At 44.2% G+C, this 23,893-nt stretch overlaps 1 protein-coding gene across 1 annotated transcript in view; it reads left to right on the forward strand.

The window, feature by feature from the left end:
• The window catches only part of CDH22 (cadherin 22), a 2,717,439-nt gene that overhangs the window by 615,669 nt on the left and 2,077,877 nt on the right, over positions 1-23,893 (forward strand). The window contains exon 3 of the mRNA XM_069651359.1: positions 19,284-21,159. Within this exon, the coding sequence (XP_069507460.1) occupies positions 20,863-21,159 (297 nt within the window). The 5' untranslated portion in view covers positions 19,284-20,862. The remainder of the gene's footprint in view (positions 1-19,283; positions 21,160-23,893) is intronic.

Consider the following 23,893-nt stretch of genomic DNA (forward strand, 5'->3'; position numbering starts at 1 on the left):
AAGGAGAACCATTTTAAAACAGATGAAATGCGGCATGTAATTAAGTGACTGTGCGATATTTATGCAACACAAACTATGCTAGGAATCAACCAAGCGCGGCTGTCACCTTGGCTGGCATGGAGCAGCTGGGATGGAGGGTGAGACAATCTACAGCTCTCTTGAAACATCCAAATAAAGACATCACACGTCTGAACAGCGCCCTTACAAAAAGCCTTAATGCCCAAAGCTCAGCCTGCAGATGATGATACAAGACAGCTTCCCAGGACAGCTAAGTGCAAGATACAGCAAATTGCACTCCCTGACACGCACACGATCGCGCGCTTGCGCATGCGCGCATTGTCGTTCTGCAATTTCTTTGAAACGAGATGGGTCTAGAACAACTCCGATTTCATCAGTGATCAACCTATTCTGGTTCCACCATGTTGCCCCCCGTCCCCCACTTAAGTTCTGGGGTGGGCGGAGTGTTACACTGATTCCTTATGGGAATTCAGGATGAACAGAGATGTCCTTAGCACTGAGTTAATGCAGCGAGGGGACTGCGGCAGAGGGAGGTAGTTTCTGGAATGAGTGCTAGGCACCCAGCACCCCAAACAGGAACGTGTATGCTACAGAGGGCTTGCGAGAGAGACAGCCACAGGCAAAAAGACTCTGTTGGAACTGTATGAATGGAAGACATCCCTCGCTCCAGCGCGTCCTCAGGCGCACCCCGATGTCCCGCCTATAAAACAGGGGTGTTCAGGACTTCGGGCCCAGCACAGTCCCAGTGGTGCACTGCTGCTCATTCCGTTGGCTGTAACTGTCTGAACATGTTTTTTTCCTACTAATCCATTATGCTGTAGTATCAGAAAGTGTTCAGATGCAGGTGGATGACAGCATTTGAGCGCTATGCAAAACATCATTGCTAGAAACCACGGTATGCTCTCCACTCATGTGTTTTCAATGTGTTTTTCTTACCCAGTCCTGCATGATGAGGACAGGGATCCCTCTGTTTCGGTCTGTTGACTACAGCTCTGCCTCCTGTGTGCGGTCTTTCTTTGTGAAGACATATGTCCATTTGCAATGGTGTTTGGCAACTTCTAAAACATGGTACAATGTATAGTCATTGCCAGATGTGGTTAAGATCCCAGCAATGTTGGTTAAGGACAGGGTGATCATTAGATGCAACCCGCATCATAAATCAAAATTATGGTTCAAGTCAAAGACAAATGACAAATTCCATGACATGTTTATTATTATGAAACACTTATTTGCAAATGTCAAGTAGAAGAAAACGAGAGGAATACATGTTGGAGGACAAATGTGTTATCTTTTGTATTTTTTTGTTTAGCAGCATTTCTTCACAAAGAAAGCCCTCGCAAATACCCAAAGGAATGAGGCCTTGTACCTGTTGTTCCGCAATCCCTCAAAACAAGGCTCTTCAACTAGTTCACTCTAGACCCCCAGGCTCTCCCCATCGATCCCTATGTGCATGAAGGTTTTAGTTGTATCCGGTTCTCCTGTAACCCTCGAACCGTAGAGCGGAGCCCCCATCCACTGTAACATCACATGCTTAACCATTACTTGTCTGGGATTAGGATCACTGTAACCAAGAACCACAGACAGGCTGTCTTTCTTTTCGTCTCCTGTAACTTAACAAGCTTGCATGTAACAGCACCACGATGCCCTAGGGCTGCTTTGTGCGCTTTATAAATGTAAAATAAATACATCTGGAATCAGCTGGCAGGAGTAGCAGTGCCAGGAATCAGGGTGAGCAGTGAGTCAGACCACTTGTATATTGAACACTGCATAACTCAAGTGTCTCTTGGGGGCAGATAATTTGTACTCACCTCCCTGGAGTCATGTCCACCCTCCCAACAGGCCACATGCCCCAAAGCCTTCAAGGTAATCATTCTCCCAAAAACCTTCATTGATCTAAAAAAAGGTTGGCGATCTCAATTGTCTACAATGAGATTACCCAGCCAAAGCACCTGCCGCACCCACCTGAACACTGAGCGGGATGAGAGATAACTAATACGAGTGAAATCGGGATTGGGCTTTGGGCTTTTTGTACTTGGGGGTAACTAGAAGATATTGGGGATCAGAGATGAACAAATGCGTAGGAACATCAGGTGAGCAGAGAAGATAAGCAACAAGGGCCAAGATGTTGAATATGTTTCAAAGCAACACCAAACAAAAACCAGAAGTGGAGCCAACGTGAATGGAGATGACACTGAATGGAGAGGAGCCAATCATATTAATTATGAGTGCACCTTTACATGTAGTGCTTTATGCCAGATCCCTCTCGCTTCTAAGCACTGCAGTAGTGCATATGATCACCCAATTTAATGGCAATGTATTCACCAACCTTAGAAGGATGAAGGGCCCCGTTGGCACTGCCTAGATTCAAACCTGTCTCCTGCTAGCTGAGCATGAGTGCCTGGGGTGAGAGCTTAACTTGAGCAATTGTGCCAAAGAGGAAAACAGGTGGAGACAGTGGCTTGACACGTGGCATATGCTACCCATGGAATCTGATTGGCCACCACAGGTGCGACCCCATTATCCTTACTCTGACCATTATGTGTGTGTGCACTCGTAATTCAGGCCACCCCTTCACACGTCAGTGCCCCACTTGGGACACCCCAGTCAAAGATTCTGGACAAGCCCCTGGGTGCAGAATGGCAGCTTCAAAACGAGCCACCAAGACAAAATGGAAACAGCATCAAAGGGGGACAGGGAGCAATTAGGCAGACAAGAGGATAGGTTGATCAGAAGAATAGACCTGAGAAAGAAAGGCATACATGAAGGTATACAGGGCATACAATGTAAGTAGACGGTGGATCCTCCAGATGTTAAAGAGGTGACATCGGACCCTGAGGAGAAGGACACAGAGGAGTCAATCATGTCAGCACTGAGAGGGAAGAAGCGGCTGTGAGGGTCATGAGAAAATTACGAGGAGCTTTGAATGATTGAGGATCGAGCGCATGGGAAAAGAGGATTTTACTTGTGCCGGAGGATGCGAGGAGATGTGAGATATGAGCGGACATTGGGATCTGGAAAGAGGATATAATAGAGATAGAATTATGAAGATGATGAAAGAGAAGGACAAAAGAATTGACAAGCTGTGAAAATGACCTACACCCAGAAGTGACGCATAGGTTGAAATGTGCAGCCCCCATAATGCACTGGTTTGGTCACACCATTCTAAGAATGCAAATAGAGTGGCTTGATGCCTTGAAGGGATGTAGTGCTTCTGTTGGCAATAGACCCCCACTAGCCGCTCTGCTCACCTCTGTTTCATTCCTTGCAGAGTTTCCATTCCTCACTTTCTGTTGCTGCTCTTTCTTTACCATTTCATTACAAATGTGTCCAATTCCCTGGGCAGCCCATGCAAGTTTGCTGAGATGAGTGGTCATCAACTAATTATAAAGTCACTCCCAGAGTATACAGAAGACTCTATGGGACCGATTCATGGCATCTTTTGCACGGTTCCATGAATCGGGCCCTGTGGCCATTAGATGAGCCCATTTTGCAAGACAAACTCACAGCTGCAAAACCCATTGACTATTTAATGAAATACATGAACGAGATGAATAAGGAAGTAAGCCAAAGAAATGCATGCACCATTGAAAGCACAAACAGGAGCACACAGAAGACAGAGGGACACGGCAATTGCAAAAATATCAATGAGTTTCAAGCAAGGGAGGCACACCTCTCCAGAGACAATACCTGGGTGGCTGTAGGTACAGTATACTATAGTAAAGGTGTCCAGATTTCCATTTGAACTTAACTTGTTGCATCTTATGGTGTGATCCACACTCGTGTGTGTGGGATGTTTTACCCATACATCCGAGCCCTACCACAAAAACTGTGCAGTACTGGCATGGAAAACATCATGATGGCCAGAGCTTCCCAGAAAATGCACAGGGGAAATGCATGAAGAATAGGCTGCCACTCATTTTTGCCGATGTTATGGGCACAGAAGGGCACTGCCTAAAACCACCATTGGACTACCCACACAGTAGACTGAAACCATTGGGAATGGCAATGCTGATTGCCAAAAGCAACCTAGAACTGTGGGGAATTCATTTTCTTAAATCCCAAAAATTGTTGCATTACCAGTACTCACCACTATCAGAAAGCCGGCGTTTTAAAACCACCAGACTTTGTGTAAAACTGAATAAATGAACCCAAAGCAGGCCAAAGAAAGACTTACTGAGAGGTGGATACAATGTAAAGTTATATTCTGAAGTGACTTGAATGTTCATAACAAGACTGGCTGAGCTCTGCAGGTCTGCAGCAGCCTAACTGAAACTGGATTTAAAACTACCAAAAATTGAAAATGTTTAAATTAACTGAGTGACCTACTTTTGAGTGTCACATAGTTTGTCACTGTTGAAATGTCATAGTTTTGAACTTAGAATCAGCATTCTAGCTGCATATGTAAAAATTGTCTTGACTTAAACTGGGGAACAAAAAGTGACATTTTATCTGAAACCTGGCTTAATGAAACTGAATTCTGCCCACCAGCTACCCCCGACAGGAGTTGAGACTTGCACAACAGCTGTGTTCCCAGGCCTAGCTGCCTTTTGCTGTTCCCACCAAAAGGGATATGACACTTCTCTGATTGAATTACCTGGGCTCTGCAGGAAATTGAACAAAGCCCTGTCCTGACTCAGGCAAATGTTTCGTTGGGGGTGTCGTAAAAATGGCTTCCTCTGAACAATGCAACCCCCTTCACCCAGGCAGATGGTTTATTGCAGGGGTCATAAAAATGGCTTCCTCTTGGCAGAAACTGGGAGGGGGAGAAACTGGAGACAGAGGCTGAGCTTGAAGAAAGTGGAAAGACTGGTTTCTGTACCATGTGACCTGAAAAGACACACCCCTGTAGCCAGAATATGGTTTTAGAAAAAGATGAATAACTCATAGTACGGACTTGTCATAATTATTTAAATGATACCATAATTCTTGTGATTTTTCTGCCTACATTTTAAGAGGTTTTTAGAACCGGTGGTATGATCTGGGGGCAAACTAGCAGTTAAGAGGGTATTACTTAAAATGTCTGCATGTGAAAAGTCTGATACTTCATCAATTAATGCCTGCATGCCTTGCACACATTTGGGTAAATTTGAGTAAGAATCCGATATTGGGAACTCGACCAAAAAGCGCAAAAAGTTGCCATTTCTCAATGCAAGCTCTCAGGAAGAGCAGATTTGGACAGAGTATACCTCATGTGATATGTGATGGGTGCGTGTAATTTTAAACAGATGTGTACCTGTGTAAATATGTATTTGGGTCAAATATAGATTGTGTGTAAAGTTGACAGGGGTGGGTTCTCTGTATCATAAACAGACCTCATCATGATGACACTTCATTTCATTCCCCCAATCAAGGGGAAGAGGAGGAAGTGGCCAATGACAAGTGGAGAGGGGTAGGGCCTAGAAAGCTAGCCTCTCCACCCACTTTCAAAACACATAAAAGCAGACAGTCAGGACAGATAGAGACATTCAATTCCATTTGCTGCGGAGCATGCTGATCGACGACTTCACATCCAGAGATCCAGACTTCAAATCCATCAATCTCCAGAACCTGTAGCAGTACCTAGAAAGCAGAGCAGTATCCAGAATCCAGAGAGGCTAGACCAGCAGAGCAGAGCTGACCCAGACCGCTGTTAGCAGAACCAGAGAGCTGACCCAGATCACTGTGAAGTGCCGAGACCAGACCGGAGTCCAGTCCAAAACCTGACCAGATCCGTGGCGAGGCCTATTTCTAAATATATTGTGAGTACCTAGCAGAACTGTGCAGAACCAATCTCTTAGTTAAAATAATATAATTCAATCTATTTTAATCTAACCAGAACTGCCTCCTAACTGTCACCTGTCATTTGCAAAGCTGTCACTTGTCATTTTCTAGCTGCAAGCTGTAACCTGTCGCTTTGAACTTTTAAAAGTTCAAATCCGAAAAACTACCTTTATTTAATCGTCCGTATCTCTGGAACCGTTTGGGTTAGGAACGTAATTTAACTTTCATCTGGAAGCTGAGATCCTAGGCTGTACCAGGACCCCAAAACGATAGTGCTACTCCTTGTAGTTCCTCTGTAATCACGATTCTCGCACTCGCAAATTTTACCGCGATTTGCAATTTGGTTAAAAATCTAGCCACGTGTGAAAACAGCAGCTTCATTGCTTTCCTTTGCCAAAAATTCGTTTAACCTGCTAGTTACTCCTAGATCCTTGCTAAAGTGAGCCTGAACTCATCCCAAGTATATTTCACTCACCCTGAACCTCCTAAAGGGAATTTTCAGCATATTTCTCACTGCATTGTCACCATATTCAAAGCATTTAGCCTGTGTTTCAAAACTCCTATCTGTTGTATAAACTGCTGGGGGGGAATTGAACTGAATTCTATTTGATTGCATTCCTAAGAACTGTGTCATCTTCATCTCCTTACAGTGCATAAAAGGGGGGGTGAATTGTCCAAGAAAGTGATTACATTGTCTTTTAGTGAAGTCTTATCAAGTCGATTTCTGTTCTGCATTCTTTTTCATCTGTGCAATTCATTGAAACCATAAAGCATTCTCTGATACTTTATTCCCCTGTTCCTAGTCATAAGTCACCAGAACTGTGCTATTGTAGGATTGCTTATTGCTGATTACTGCTCATATGCCTAAGTGTGCTATCAATTATTAATTTATTATCAAAGTGTGATATATCTATAAATTGTTTAATTTTTTTTCAAATAAATCTTTTAAATTTGCAAAACAAACCTACTTCTTGGCTCAGTGGGGTCAGGGGGATTCTAAGAGAGGGGTGTTATACAGGGGTAGTCATCCAGAACTCATGAACTGGACATAAAGTTATATCAATAAGGGTTTTCTTTCAGTATTCCAGACTAGGCGTTGACTTAGCTGTAGTGTTGAATTGAATATCTCTTACATGTGTTTCCTCAAATGTCTAGAAACTTGCAACCGCAGCATGCAAATGGAAAATTTACCTCGCATTGAATCCTATGGGTGGAGTTATCTCATGTCTGAGGAGACAGTGAACCGGCTGTAGAGATGGGTGTAAGGGCTGCCTGGTGCCCTGTACTTGCATGTGGAGGTACGCAAAGTACATAGGAAACAAGGGGATGAGCCGGGCACAGGAAAGTTAGTATTTGCACACTCCTACCTTAAGCAGGCGAAGTAAAAGGATGTCACTTCATCACGATTAAGCGCATTGTATCAACTAAGCTTTGCTGTATGCAATCATGCGCAAATGCAAACGATCACACGTTGTTAGGAAATCAAACGCATTTCCTATGTATACAAGCATTATAGAAATACTCTGTCAAAGTGCATTTTCCGATGGTGGTACTTAAATAGAGCCTACATACCTAAACACTACCTTTGAATGCTGAAAAACGTGCACAAGTCGTTGTTTGTACACTACTGTATTACGCATAGATATAGTAAAACGACTACATTCACTATGGGTTATAGGAGTATGTGTACTAAGTCTAAGCTTACTGTTATAGTGTGTAAACCCACACATGCACACATTTTTCAGTTATTAAAGATATTTACTTGATATCTGGGCCATATTTAAGAACTTTTTCAAATTACAGCAATGTTTGAGATGGTGATATTACTATCTCGGAATACGTTGTAATTTGACTATCTTTCCAGTCTTTTTGCTAGAGAAGTTCGGAGAGAAATGGAACAGAAATGTAAAGTGAGGGTTCTAAAGATTTTTTTTTTTTCAAAAGCGTTGCATCCATGACCTCCTTCAGATACCAAAACTACTCCTGAAGTGAAATACTTATTAATGAGCAAGAAACAATGGAGAGGATAGGTAATGTGCTTCAGGGGACAAGGGTGAGGGAACAGCCACTTTTGGTCTTTGAAAAACTGCTTACAGTTCCCTTGCCAGAAAAAAAAATAAAGAATCATGATGGATTTTACCCAGAAGAAATAGCAGATTTGTAGATACATAAATGTTTTTAATATAATTGTTCATTTCTTTCTTAACAGAATTGCACTATTTGTGCTCAATGTGTTCATTCGTTTTTGTTTTGATTTAAGACCGTCTGGGGAGAAGCAACTGGTGGTTTTCAGACTGGATTTCTTAGAGTTGGGTGTAGCAGGGATAGGGGCAATGAGGTTTAAAGAGCTAATTATCCAATTAGTCAGGATCTCATAGGTCAGGCTGAGGTCTAGGTCCCGTGTAGGGGGACAGGATGCTAACAGACGGTGGTAAATTGTTCTGAGGGAAATGTATTCCATTTGCAAGTCTGGCAAGTGAAAATGGGCGATGTGGAAGATGGAGAGGAGAAGGCAGAAAGATTGAAAATGAGACCAAGAAGGGATCTGACCAGATCACTGAATGCATTGGACGGGTGTTATCAAGACTAGGAGGAGAGCAAATAACATCACGAGTATGTCCTGCTGTATGTGTGGGCTCCATGATATGTTGATGCAGGTCAAGGAGGTCCATAGACTGGAGGAGATTGCCAGATGCTGGAGTAGAGCAATCCCCTCACCAGACATCAAAGTCTGCAAGGAGAGCCTGAGAGCCATTCAGAAAAATGGCTTGAGAAAAATGGCTAAGAGCAGAAGTAAACTAAGGGTCAGAGGCAGAAGTATGATAGACAAATACCAAGGAGAGTAGGATGCCGAGCGACTAAATCTGGCCATCAGGCATCCTGCAGACCTAGGGCTTTAACTGAGTGTTTAAATGCCTTTATAGGCAAGAGCTGTACCTACTCGCACACGGCTAGGTCAAATTACACATAAGATGTTAACTGAGGGTTGAATTGCTATTGCCAGGTCTTGGCCGGAGCAATCAGTAACCAGCTTTCCATAATTAAAATAAAATTAGGGATGGTTGAACAAATAGCGTCAACTATGTCAACCAAACGTTTCCCAAGAGATCCATTATTAATTAAAACACATTTAAGTGCAGGTGTTTTGAAACGAAGAGTTTGACAAACTCTTTGTATTGCTAGGAGATATCCGTGTGTTAGAAGTAACATGCCTTTGCAATCTTCAAAAGGAATCAAATCCAAAACCTTGATAGATTTCAAGATCAAGGTGGAAGCAAAATATTAGGACATTGAAAAGAATAGCAGGCATCAGTGGAATACTTATGATGGCTAATAATGAAGTGGTTTGCATCCTTAGCTGCGTCCTTTGCCTGGACAAGCTCAGACAGGCTTGTGTCTGGTGTGATTCTGGTGTACGCGGTATGAGGCCACCTGATGCACAGCTTTCAATTGGACTGGGGTGGTCACATGGGCAAAACTGGTCAGGTGGTATACCAGCTACAAGTGGGCAGACGTCTTAGAATGAAGAAAAGGATGTTACTTTATAGAAATGGAAATGCTGTGATTACAAAGGACTCCATGCAGGCTGTTAATCAAACAGTATCTATAACGAGCAAAACTCTAAAGTTCCCCACATCAGATACAAAGAGAAATGGGAGCAGGTGAAAGGAGCGGTTACCAGTCATTTGGTCGAAAATAAATGGTTGAATGACCATTTGATCGATGTAAAATGGTCGAAAAAAAAAGGTCGAATCCCCCTTTTTCTTTATTAAAAAATATTTTTTAAGCAACCAAACTAAAAAAAAAATATATAAATAACAAATAATAAATTCAACCTTTTTTTTCTCGACCATATTGATTCGATCAAATGGTCATTCGACCATTTATTTTCGACCAAATGACCGGACACCGAAAGGAGCTACTTCTTTGATGTTCTGGAGGAGAGGCCTACTTAGGGGCATGATGGGTTGACTTTCCATGGGTAGGAACCAGCACAGTGAGTGAGATAGGGGCAAAAGGAGCAATGGTAGGATACATTAGAGGTGGGAGAGGCGAGGAGAGGGAGGATGGAGAGGAAGAGAAAGGATGAAAGGGAATCACTGATATTATCAATCTTAAATGTGAATGTGACAACTTAACATCCGGGCACAAGTGGTCTAGGGATGAATATCGGTTTCTAAACCCTCAATCAGCCCCACAACTCCAGTACATCAGAAGGGATCTGAACAGATTGGAAACACAAGCAAATTATAAACCTCCTTCTCCAATTTTGGCAACGAGGATGGAACAGCAGCCTTATCTCCGAAAGGTTGTGGATCACTGGTTAGTTGCAACACAGTGAAAATACAATTATCACCCAATGATAAAAGGGACTGTTCAGTCAAGGTAGTATTAAAATATCTACTTTATTATTATCACACCAGACAGTTCTCGCCCACTACAAAATACAACCCACCCTGTTTAGGAATGCAGAGGACAGACAGTTTCAAAGAAGGAAAAGGGATGCACTCTGGATATTGACAAGAGGGTAGTCAATATAGTAATTACACACAATAATTAAAGGATACTTGTTTTCAACACAAAGGGAGAAATGGGTCATAAAATGTCTCTGGGGACCTTCAGAGAAGGACCAGGGGGACAGAACCACAATGTATGTTGTGGTGTAGGAGTTTTTGGTGCTCGACAGGGTCGAGTCGGTTTCACAGTGTTTTGTAGCTTCTGTGACAGAGTTCAAGACAGGAGACAGTTGCGGGTATCAGGCGGCAGGCAGTTCGGTGAGCGAAGCTAGACGGACAACTGCATGCTGTCCTACACAGCTGCTTTGGTTCAGGAATCATTGTCTCAGTGCTGGTCTAGGTGTCTCAGATGACTTTAGCGGCTGCAGCATAACAACAACAGTGGTGCCGTCGGTTGCAGCTCGAGGGGCTCGACTGGCTCAAAAATGTCCTTAAAGGCAGACATCAGTAGATGCTTTTTGATACACTACTCCTAGCTTCTTTGCTGGGTTTGTGTGGTCCTTTAAGGCGGATGTCCCAAAGCTGAAGAGATTGTTGCAGGCTGCTGCCTTGTCCTTGGTTCGATTCAGAGACTCTCTGGCCCTTCCCACCTTGGAAATGTGCTTCAGAGCCTAGCAGAGCTCTCTGTGTGCTGGCTGGTACAGGTTCCAGAGCTGCTGGAGGGCACTCTGTATTCAGTATCTCCCTCTGGTCCCTGGGAGATGTTTAGGAGAGAGATCTTGCTTCCCTCTTGGAGGTTCTGGCCTTCCGTCATTGGTGGAAGACTGTACCTTCAGCCACAGTCCAGTGCTGAGTTATTCTTGTTACTCCTTGCAAAATCTTCATATGATCTGCCAAAAGAGGCACTCAGCCCACTTTTAGTGCCAAATGGACCACAGGGATTGGTGTAGACAAAGCCTACCTAGTGAACAAATCTTGGGTCCTCACCAAATATCTCCTGTATGCATGAGAGCATAACCCGAGTGCTTTGCAATAGAAAAGTAAAGGGGTGAAAACATGTAATACTAAGTTTACCAACCTCCCTCCTGTGTGTTGGGGATCAAGGGATCCCTCTTGTTAATGGCACTCTATGTTGTTCCTGATTAAAGGGCAGGTCTCCCTTGAAGTTGCATTGAGACCAGACTTTGTGGCTCCATCAAACCACATACACGTACCTTCTGAATGGGGTCTTCCTGTGGGTATTGCTACTGTAAACGCGTAGTCCCAGACATAACTTTTCACTGTCAATCAATACTGAGGGTGGGAGCTGGCATCAGGTTCCAGTGAATATGAAAGGGTCTTGGGTTTGCCTGTCTCCTTTGTTAGCCCCTGCAGCCATGCCCCATGTGGGTATATTTGAATTAAACTCTTTTTTTGTATGCAAATAGTACTACTAGCTACACGGCTCAACAAAAGGACAGGATATATCCATGGAGCCTTTGTTAGTTAATTAGGCTGATCATAGCAGGGGGAAGGTTTGGCCCTCCCCTTTCTGGAGAAGCATCATGTACTCCACATGTCAGATCCCAAATAAATATGACAAGAGAGGACTGTGCCTGTAGGCTGTGAACACCCAAAGTACGCTTGTCTATGCATATGTTGTGCAGTGAGCATAGGAACATGTGTGCAGACTAGCCCCACACATTTTCCGGAGGTTGATGTATCATCATTCAATTTCATTTAAAATTACAAAAAAGCCCTGGCGAGCGCACACCCACTGTGTGGATATTCAAATTCCTCACAGTGAAGTCGTCATTACTCAAGAGGGGTGGTGAAGTATCTCAAGGATGAGCTAGGTTTAGAAAGGCTGGAAGAGCAGAGAAGAGTTAATGGAGGTGAGCATAAAGAGAGGAAATGAGGTTGGTGAAGTCAGCAGATTTCACAACGTCAATAGATGTTGTAAATGATTGGATGATTTGTATGTATGCAGTAAGGAGTAGAGTAGTGTAGGATTCAGTGAAGGTGAAGTCCTATGACAGTCTTATCTGGAAAAGCACCGGGTAGTTCAGGGTGGTGTTGCAGTGTGTAGAGTCAGTAAAGGTGTGAACAGGATAGCGGTTCTTCAAAGGATGGATCCCCAAAGACCTCTTTGATGGATTAGGTCTAATGAGGGGACGGCAACTGGGGGGAGAGTCAAGCAAGTCGGATTAGATGGAAATGGTTGGGGGAGGATCGAAAGAGGATGATGACCAGAGACATTCCAGTGGAGGCGAAAATACTCTGATGCTGAGGCTTCAACAGTGAGGCAACAAGACATTGGCCACAGAAGGAAGTGACAATGATTATGATGGCATCCAAGAGAAAACCATATAACTAAAACTCAGTGTGATTGAAAATTATAACAATGAAACAGACAAAATAAACTCTCCATCCTAAAACAGGATGGTAATAGTTTTACGCTATTAGTGGATTCAGGTTCAGACTGCATTTGCCAAATATAAATCAAAGGGCACCAAGTAGTCAATACAGTATGAAGCCAAATTCAGTCTTCCAAATACTGACCTGGGAATCCCAACATGGCTTCCAAAGCAAGATCTATTTCTACTGTGTAGAAGATGTGTTAGCTGCTCAAATACGCTCCTGTACAGGTGTGCTAGATAAGTATAACTATCTACAGGGAACATATAGAGATATATAGAGTGCGGCCCGACTCCAATTCATGATTTGCCTATCTACAGGGAAACCCTGGGCAACTCCGTTGTATACGCATGAAGTAGTGGAAAGATGCACCCATTCCTGCGAAACAGACCAGGAGCATTCCAATTAAAAGCCTGTCATAACCTGATCCAACGAATACACTTTGTAGATATGTTATACGTGATGCATGTAGCGTGTGGAGGCCGTGGAATGTTTCAGCACAATATGGATCAGATACAATCCAGATTCATAGGCATAAAAGTGTTAACAAAAACATGATCAGCAACAATTCCACATGGAAAAGAAGATTTAATGGGAATGGAAAGAGTCCTGCAAAACCATGGATTAAAAACATGATGTGAAGTTGATTTATACTGCGTACCGCTGCCATTTTCATGGTGTATAGGCGCTGCACTTATAACTTTTACCTGTATTTGCTAGAAGCGAAGGAGATGACACAATATCTAGTCCCCCACCGTTGTACATTCATGCCTGTGAAGCTGAAGCCAAGCACACCCCGAATGCACACTGGGAAAGGAAGGTGTTCAGAGACTCAGAGCAGCCATTTTGGATGCGTACTTGTTACACCAACGTAATGTAGCAAAGTGAGATTTATCCTAATAAGCCGGATTCTCAATACCTTCTTCACTGTACTGCCCTATACTCCCCATTTGCCACCTCAAATAACTATCTAGACACCCCACTTCCAGTCAGCTGATAAAAATAGCCAAAATGTTAAGCACCTTCTGCAACAGTATGTGTATATCCTGCGAGCCTGAGGAGGCGATCACTGATGGGACGTCACAGCCTTTCACCCTTTCTTGATTGTCATAGTGCCTTGAGTCAGTTTGGTTCATGTGGCAGAGATATCTGCAATAGAACTCAAACAAGTATCCAAATCTTCTCTTAAGCCTCTTACTGGGGCACCTTCTCTGTCTCCTCTGCAGGAGCCACATATCTCACTCTGCACGGGTGCACTCTCGGTTTCTTAATCTGGAAGGCCATTCCAAAAACACTGATGCTGGTGGAGACTCTCTCGAGGCGCCCCTTAGCGGGATATCCTCTTAGTTGATCAGCCACTTGAATGCTTTTATGTACAATCTCTCTCCATGCAATCCAGTTCAGTCTCTTCCAGTCTCTTCTGCCAGTGTAGTCTGCTACCTAACCTCACCAGTGCTAATCTATTCTGTGTGTCCAGTCCAGAGCATCTTGGTCTACTCAGTGGTGTTCCTTATCTAAACAGTGTACACAGAGGCGTTGCTAGGGGGGGGCTAAGGGAGCTATAGCCCCTGGTCTTTTGGTTGTAGCCCCGGATAGAATCTCAGGAGCTTCAACCAAAAGCCTAGCTAGCCCCCAGTCCCGACAGTTCCAACATTAGCGTAGTCCCGGGTCTTTTCCAGACCTAGCAACACCCCTGAGTGTACACATTGTAATGCAGAAAGTGAGGGCGAAGGCTGCCAATGAAATACGTTGTTTCATTTCGGCTGAGTCATGGTGACTTGGGAAGTGTTTCATCAGCCCCGTGTAAAGGTTCTGAAAGTGTGGTGAAGGTCTTACTTCATTAGGTGGCAAACCGAGCCACAGACCTTTCTGGAAGCCGTAAATGTCATTCTCCAAGGGAGATGGCTTCGTATGCAAGAGTCCCTCCACGTACTGACCGAGACAGATCGAGGGAGAGAAAGAAAAATATTGATGTTGAGTTTCCAAGAGTTCCAGTATGAGACAAGAGGTTGGGTGCTGTAGCGCGCTGCAAGACCCATGCCACGGCGCAACCACATATTCGGTTTCCCTGTAGTGCTTGCCCTCTGCTCAGCTTTCTCTGTAGTCAGGGAGGGGCATCAGCATTCTGAAATCCCCAGCTTTCTGAAGGCATTTCTATGCAGAGTTAGATTATGCCTTGCAACAGAGAGGCTGTATTCACATATCTGCCCACGGCCTCTGGTGGGATCCAGGACCCCTGCACTCCCAAAGGACTGATTCCCAACAGGCAGGGCGGGAACCCACCCAAGATGGAGAGAGTCTGAAAGCTCTTGCCAAAAGCTGACACAAATGGTCCAGTACAGGTTAATATGCTCGGTTAATGACCGGGGCCTTACACAAATCGTCCTCACTCAACATTCTCTCCTAGCCATGACGTCGCAACATTGGTGTTGTTACCAAACTCAGATGTTTTCACTCTGTGTCTCATTATTCCATATGTTATCTCCTCGAAGATATCTGCTCAAAAGTGCTAGTTAAATGTTACATTTGTATCTGCTGAGAAGTCAGAGAAGGTCTCCGATACACTTTAAAGTGGCCACATTGACTTGCTGTGAATTCCACTTTCATTATGTAGAATTGTAACCTTCGCTTCGTTTCAGTCCCAGCCTCAGTACCATAGCTGATGAAAGAATTCTGCATGGTTTATGTATGTCTATATTTGATGCTGCATTAAGGATACATTGTATGCAATAAAGTACCCTGTACCATACATTATAAGGATATTGCAAGTCACTGAGGACTTCTGTGAACCTTTATAAGGTGATGGAACGGTGAGTTGGCTTACAATATCCTTATTACTTACAGTAGGGGGTACGATTTTCCATATAATACATGGCCACACACTGTCATCCCGTTTAAAACCTAACCTCCTGCCAGTGCTCCAATGCTCCAGAGAAGATTTTGCAGCAAGAGTATTTCACACCCTATTTTTTTAAAGTTGAGAGTAAAAGAATTTTTGAGGGAGTAAAAATATAAGTCACCTTCCCAAAGCGAGTAAAACTATGTTTTAACTGTAGAACAGAAACGTTTTAATAAGTATTTCTTTGTACCACGTTTTTCATGTACATTAAAAGAAACATGTTTACCTCTTCAGATCGGGCAGTAATAATCGTGTAGTGTGTTCCCGCGGCACTATGCGCACTACTAATGCAAATGTATCCATTGAGCTGGGCGGGTGAAAGCAGGATGAGAGACCTGTGTCTGTTTCCTATTTTTGCTGGGAGCATTTATACTCTCTTTTTTAAATTTGGGAGCTTTCGCCCACAGGAGTAAAAGTGGCCGATACACCCCTTATCTGTAGGGCTGCCTCCTGCATTATACAGTGTAAGTGATCTTTCATTTAGTGATCCATATAAGCAACGTAGAATCTCTCTAGATTTAAAAAAAAAAATAGCAAATTTGTAGCCCCTACTGTTTTGCATGAAAAATAGCTTACACAGTTTCATAAAATGCCTCAATTCTTTTAATGTTGTGCTTTAAAATAATAACATGCAGATTGTTGCTCACGTGTTAAACCCCAGCAGTGCGCTGAATAAACATTCTAATACAGAGTTCATCTCAATTAATGGCTGTAAAGTGTCACAAAAAAATATTTAACAAGCAAGTAATTTGAAAAGCTTATCACTGCTTTAATTAAGTGCTGCTATGGCATCTGCAATTCTGCCCTTGTCTGGCTCAAGCAGTGTACATTGTGCTGTCCCAACTGAAGCGTAATAACTGATTGCACTTCAGCTGTGTTGTCATTTTCTTATTGCAGGTCAGTTGTGAAGTCACCACTAGACTGTAGTAATATAATTATATCCAGCCTTTTATAAAGATATCGCATGCTGCCATGCATTATAAAGCAATAACCAAACATTGCAATGCTTCTGCACGGCCAAGTCATGCCATATACAATTTAAAATAAACAACAGTAAGACTCGCAATGGGAGTCTATGTTGTGTTTGGTGTGTTTACATAAATGGTTCTTATACAAATGATTGAGTCGTATAATGACACACATAAGAAATAAAATGAGACACTGGGCCCGATCCATGGAACTTTTAGCGTGGTTCAAAGTGACTGTGCCCCTGACAACAAACACGTTGAATCAAAGTGAATTTTTGCATGGCTCTGTGAATCAGGGCCGGTTCAATGTGTTTGTTGCCAGTGCAAAGCGACTTTGCACCAGTGCAAAGTCACTTTGCACCGAGGTGAAAGTTCCATGAATCGGACCCACTGTTAGTAAACATAGAATAAAGGGTATGCAGTGATAAAATCGCAGCAAAAATGTCGCCTTTGCAAAATATTGTGGCAAAAATGCTGTGGTTTGACCATTAAAGGTGTACCCCATTATACCATTAAAAGGGGAGCGGAGGTGGTGGGGGTGTCTCCCTGCATCCTTTACATAGATTGTGGCAGGAAAACCACAGCCTTTTTGCCGCAATATTTTGCATCCACGGCCATTTGGGCCGCACTTTTAACACATGGAACCGAATAAAGCACAGCTATGGATGGCCAAGACTTGCCGTATGCAGTTTAAGATAAATAGACCACACTGACCCTCACATTCAGAGTCTGTGTCATGGTTGATACTGTTCTATAAATCTTTCACGCATATTCTGGTTCTTCTATTGTCTTCCGTGTCCAAAATACGAAATAAGTGAGTCACTGTAAAACCTATATGTTAACATCGGAAGTCTGTGGTGGTGCTGTGAGGAGGTAGAAAAGACACGTATGTGGCCACCGGGACATGCCCCCTGTTGCATATGGGCACGCGATGCACTCCAAGCAAAAGGCAACATGTGTGAGCCTCTCCCTCCAGCTGCATGTATCTTGAAGTCGCATGTGTTTCATGACTCTCATGCTCTCGCTCACCTGTTGCATTCCCCGGTGTCTTCAATTGATACACCTCCATCCCCAGCCCTGCCTGCTGAGCCAGCCTCTCTCTCACCCTCCTGCAAGTCTACCCTCTGCCTCCCTCTCTCCTATTGGTTCCGGCTCTCACACCCTTCTACGGGCGCATCTTCTTTCTCAACAGCTGCCGGTGTAGCCTCACCAACGCGTGTCCTCTAGTGGTGCATTTTCCCCCTTTCACACGCTCCTACTAGAGCATACTCTCTCTCACACCCCTAGTGGTGCAATCTCTCTTCCACCATCTCATGGGTGAGGTCTTTCTGTCTCACAAATATTGGTGGAATCTCTTTCTCACACTCTTCTGCTACTGCCCCCCTCCCCCTCTCTCCCTTTTCTTCCACACTCTCTGACACACAGAAACACACACACATCTCCTACCCGTCGAGTTCATCTCTCACTTTTCTACTGGTGCAGTCTCCCTCTCACCCTCACACTGTGCCCTCTTTCTCCTTGAAGGTGTAGCCTCTCTCCTTATCCTCTCGACTGGGGAGGCTCTGCATCTCTGACAACGTGTTGCACATGTTATTTATTTTCTTTTGCAGGTATAGGCTATCTCTCCCTCTCTCTGTCATTTTCTCCCTGCGTTCCTCCCAGGATCTTTCTCCCTCCATCCCCCTCTCTCTCCCTCCCTTCTTCTCTTCTCTTCTCTTCTCTTCTCTTCTCTTCTCTTCTCTTTCTGCTCCTCTCTCCCTCCCCATCTCTCTCTCCTTCTCCCTATCCATTCTCGCTTACTTCTCTACTCTTCTCTTTCTCCTACCTCTCTTTCTGCCCCTCGCTCTGTTCTGTCTCCCTCTCCCACTCCATTCTCTCTTTCGTCTCTACTCTTCTCTCTCTCATAGCTCTCTTTCTGCCCCTCGCTCTCTCCTCTCTCCCTCTCTATCTTTTCTTCTTTCTCTCCTAGCTCTCTTTCTGCCCCTCGCTCTCTTCTCTCTCCCTCTCCATCTGCTCTGCTCTTCACTCTCTCCTAGCTCTGTTTCTGCCACTCACTCTCCCTCTCCCTCTCCATTTTCTCTTTCGTACCTACTCTTCTCTCTCTCCTAGCTCTATTTCTGCCCCTCTCTCTCCTCTCCCTCTCCATTTTCTCTTTCTTCTCTACTCTTCTCTCTCTCCTAGCTCTCTTTCTGCCCCTCTGTTTCCCCCTCCCTCTCCATTCTATCTTTCTTCTCTACTCTTCTCTCTCTCCTCGCTCTCTTTCTGCCCCTCACTCTCTTCTCTCTCCCTCTCCATCTTCTCTACTCTTCTCTCTCTCCTAGCTCTCTTTCTGCCCCTCGCTCTCTTTTCTCTCCCTCTCCCTCTCCATTCTCCCTTTCGTCTGCAATCTTCTCTCTCAGCTCTCTTTCTGCCCCTCGCTCTCTTCTCTCTTCCTCTCCATTCTCTCTTTCTTCTCTACTCTTCTTTCTCTCCTAGCTCTATTTCTGCCCCTCTTTCTCTTTGCTCTGCAGTCTTGTTTTAATCTATCCTGAAGGTTCAATCTCCACTTGCAGGTGGATTCCCATTCACCCAATTCCCGAGTTGGCCCCCCTCTTTGCTTGAGAGGGCTCTGTCTCTTTTGAGGTTAGGGGAGGTGAGCGAGAGATTAAAAAGCTAATTGTTCAGTTGCATTTGATAGCAGGAACTTCTCGTCTGGGGTGCACACTGGTGCAGAAAGGGGGCTTAGCTGAGAGACTCTGACACATATGCCAATCTTAACAATCTCTCTCTCTTTTTTTTCCTCAGGCTTTCTGGAATTGTGACCCCAGAACCTGCGCCTTTCAATCTGATGCAGCCTGGGGCGAGCCTTGACTGCCAGCTGTGATTGACAAGGACCTCTCTCCTTGGCCCGATCGGATGAGTGCCTCACACAGACTGAAGATGCGGAGTCTTGCTGTGGGAGACATATGAGCCTTTCACAAAGCACTGTCACGCTTTCCTCCAATAACATCTACATAACATCTAGTGTTTATATATCGCTACAAACTCACAGGTATCTAAGTGCTGAAATAACATTTGATATTATTATCTCACTGCGTGGTACTCAATTTATCGACCTCGGAAGGATGAAAGGCTGAGTTGGGACCTGGCGGGATTCGAACCTGCATCAGAAGGCTGCACACAAACGTCAGAAGGAGCGCTCAACTTGCTGTGCTATCTGACCAGCCAATGTTCCAGCAATGTCCCTGAATATATCTCAACATGGGTAGACGTATGAGTGCAAATAGGATGATGAGAGACATGTCTACCCCGCGGCGCGACAATGCTGATGGCTCTTTCTAAGGATTTCCAGCCCTAACGAGGGATATGTCACCATTGGGAGAGGACCCGGAGTCATAGCTTGGTAGGCCTCCATAAATGACACATGTGTGACATAGGCACAGTGAGAATCACCCCTCTTGCCTGGTGACAGACGTGTACGCTCCAATTGGGAACGGATCCACAACCCTAAATTGAGTGGCCTGCAGCTCTAGACTGCGTGACAGAGAGCCTGGCAACCCAGTGTGTGGGTTCTGAGTCACGAGGAGAGAGTCCAGCCTGAAGGAGGGTTGTCCATCCCGCCCCAGTGCACCATAGGCAGACGCAGAATGGCACGGGCTATAACAGAATGTGGCTGTGGAGTTTGGATGGGAGCCAGTGCACTGCAGGGGCAGATGGCACGGGCAAGTTAGTCCTTTTGTTTGACTCCTTACTCGAACTCACACGGGGAGGGGGCGGAAGAATTCTAAAGGGACGGTTGAAAGTTACCCGGTGCCAGACAGACTGACAGACCCACACTGGGATGACAATAGCACTCACTGGAGGGAACAAGAGAAACATGGATCTAAAAAAGGAAGAAAAACCCTTGGTGCTAAAACCATTTGCACTGGCGTCAAAGAAGAAGCTTGTCCAGGTACTTTAATTTACAACATCCTTCCACTGTGACCCTATTTTCATGACTGTTCTCTTGCTGATAAAACATACCTCCATTGGAGTAGACCACAGCGAGACCTTTTAAGAAAGAGGATCACATCATTTCCACAATTCATTAAGATCATGAATTAATAGTGACGCATCCACAGAACAGGAGCCGATTGGTGGGATTATTCTAGTCTAATATGTTGATTGGACAAGGGATGGACCTTCTGCCCTCAATCAAGTGAGAAGCCCGGGTCGCGGCGTCACTGCTGGAATCTGTCGGGTTCAAGGATATGGACTTTCTGCTGAAAGCATGAGGACCATTTCTAGTGGGACCATTTGCCTCACGGATCAGCGTTGGGCTCAGTGAGATCCCTGGAGCAAGGGTTCTCCCGCCTGACCCAATTGAGACGTGGAGAGTTTGCACATGAATGGAGACCACGCATCCCCTCACGCTCTGATGCCCATCTCAATGATGCAACATCTTGTAAGCACGTCCCTCCAGTGCTTGGCGATGATGGCTTTCCAGGGCTACGTGCTCAGCCTGCTGCTGCTGCTGGTCTGTGCGCTGAAGCATTCTAGCACCCTCTCTCTGGACGCCGACCAGTCTTTGGACCATGGACTGACGGCCACTGGTGGAGGGCGTGTGAAGCGTGGATGGGTGTGGAACCAGTTCTTCGTCGTTGAGGAGTATACTGGTACGGAACCACTCTATGTGGGAAAGGTGAGAAGACCAATTATTTTACCTCTATCACATGTACCAACTCTTTTTCCCATTTGCTCCCTTAAACCACCCATGTTTCTCCCATTGATGAAAATATTAGTAGCAATGTTGGATGATGCACTCTTCGTTTCACTATCAGTGATGTGACCTTTAAAGTCTGAAATAACCCGCATAGTGTGAGCTATGGAGAATTATGGCATTATCAGTAGAGGGTGTAGTTCTTAAAAAGTGATGTATTTCCAATACGCTGCGTGCATTTATAAAGTTTTCCCCTAGTGCTATCATGTTTTATTTTTTAAAGAAGTCATTCATTTTGATAATTTGGTGATTGCTTTTTATGCAAATTTGCAATGGAAAATAAGAGCATTACATGATCCTATAATGTATACAAGTTGACATTTCTTTTTTTAAATGTGAATAATCTCCAAGCATGTCAAGTTAAAGGGCTTTTGTAAAGGTCGTTAGGGCTGGCTTTGGTGCATTTTTATCAAAGCAGTAATAGTGCATTGCTCTCCTTAAACAAGTAATAGCAAATGCTCAGCCTTGGCACAAGTAGTGCACATATTCCTGTTAGGTAATAGAGGTCCTAACAAGCTGCTCTGTGCATTACAATTGGCACAATTCTAATGTGGAATTGTGCAAGTTCATTCCAGAAGGTCTTGGTGTGCATGAAGTTCCGATAGGTGTGAAATGCAGCTGTATGCGTAACTGTACAATAACTGTAGGGCAACCAGTTTTGATCTGATCATCACCGCCATTGGCATGGTAGTCTGTGAAGTACTGCTTGTGGGACATTTATGAAGCTAATTCGGGTAACCCTGTAGCAAGGGTCTACAACCTGTAACAGCACGCCAGATTTTGTGTACAGGAAAAGCTGGGCCGTTGCCCATTGTGATGCAATGTGGAAACCCAACGATTCTTACACATTCAACGTTGCCATCTCATTGATTGCAACCGTCTGCAGGGATATTGCTGTTTTTATGTCACAGGAGCAGCAGCGCTGGCAGGTTAAACTATTGCTGCATAACCATTGGGTGGACATTTTGGGCAGGTGAGACGTGACAAAGACGGGGAATGGGATGGACAGGAGGCATGCATGGAAAAGGAAGCCAAAATGGGGCACTGGTGCGGGTAGGTGTGCCGCAGCAGCACTGGCAAAACAGGGGAAGAACGGTGGGACTGTGGGTGGGCGAGGGGGAACCACAGGAGTAATAGGAGGGTTTAGGATAGCAGTGTGAGGAGAAACTGCAGTGAGGAGTTGTCGCGGGAATAGGAAGGTGAGCAGAAATTCAGCGGGGGGGGGGGTGCCCTCGTTCCAGATGATAGAGCTAATCAGCAAAATGGGATGAGTAACTCATGGTCACTGAGTTAAATGTAGTGATATAAAGACTGCCAGATAAATGCATGCCAGCAGAGCCACATTGGAACCTTCTTGCCATCTTCCACCTTGAGTTGCCTGAATCACTTTGTAACTGACGCAAACCATCTCAACGTTGAGCCCACAATGAAATCCCGGAAGGAACTTGGATTGAGTCCATAATGGAGAACTGGAAGGAACTTGGATGTGTGTGTATTAACAAGAGGATAAAGTGTTAGATTCTGATAGCGATGATTGTAGCAAACGTTCCTTGACCCCAATATCAGAGCCACCATCCCTAAGGTTCTCTGCTTGTGAGGCACCAAGCTTCAAGTCTTAAATAAAACGTCCAGCATAGTTAAATGTGAATGACACTTCAAATTGGATTCTGATTTAAAAAAAGCCAACTTTCTTATTTCCAAAGTCTCTTTTTGTATTTACATTTTACAGATATCAGATTAGCCTTGCAAAATCATAGCTTGCATTTGAAAACTATTTCAGTCTTTTCCAATTAACATTATAACCTGGCTTTTATTTTGGCTCATGGAATGTGAAAGGTTCAAAGCACCAGGAAAATCAGTTAATTGCGGAACATCAGCTGCACTTAGAGAGAACAGGAGGGGGGAGGACACGTCACTGATTCCGTGCATCAAACCGAGAGATGTCCCCTGAGACCTAGGCCTCCACAAAGAGGCATAGAGGCATATCTACAATACAAAAAAAAAATATATATATATCTCTTAATGTTGCGCCTGACGTCATTGCGTGTTAAAGTACTTTTGGGAAGGAATGGAACACTGTACATGAGCAGGGTTTACAGGCATACATTAGTTGGTTTCTGGGGCAGCAGTATTTACAGCCAGTTGAAGGCATACGCCCTTGTGCGCAAACTCCAGAGCAAATACAAGGCACTATGGAATAAAGTCAAGAGATAACTTACAAGGATAACACGGTTTTACTCATACAAAATCCAAGTATCAGCAAAAAACTAATTGATTCACCGACTTTATCAAATTGTTTGTGCTTTTTGTACCCTCAGACCTTTGAATGTAATAACAACTTAATTAGCAAGTTAAAATGTCGTACAACAAGTCCAAGGAGGGTTTCAAAAGAGAAGAGTTCAGCATGCCCTTCAGTTTCATTTTTAAAATAGGGGTCACCTTTGACTGGGTCACATTTGACCCAACCACGTTTTATTTTATCAGCCTAGGCACATTAAACCTCAAAAATATTTAAGCAAAAAACAAGTTTGAAATAAAAGTTTCACATTTAATGTGAACTTCTGACCATATCAGTCCCAGTCTGAACAAATAGACATATTGTATTTCAGCAGGAAGATGTGACACACAAGGACATAATACTTCACTGATATTTTTT

The sequence above is a fragment of the Ambystoma mexicanum genome, chromosome 3p, assembly GCF_040938575.1.
Source record: "Ambystoma mexicanum isolate Mex_15411 chromosome 3p, UKY_AmexF1_1, whole genome shotgun sequence".
NCBI classification, from domain to species: domain Eukaryota; kingdom Metazoa; phylum Chordata; class Amphibia; order Caudata; family Ambystomatidae; genus Ambystoma; species Ambystoma mexicanum.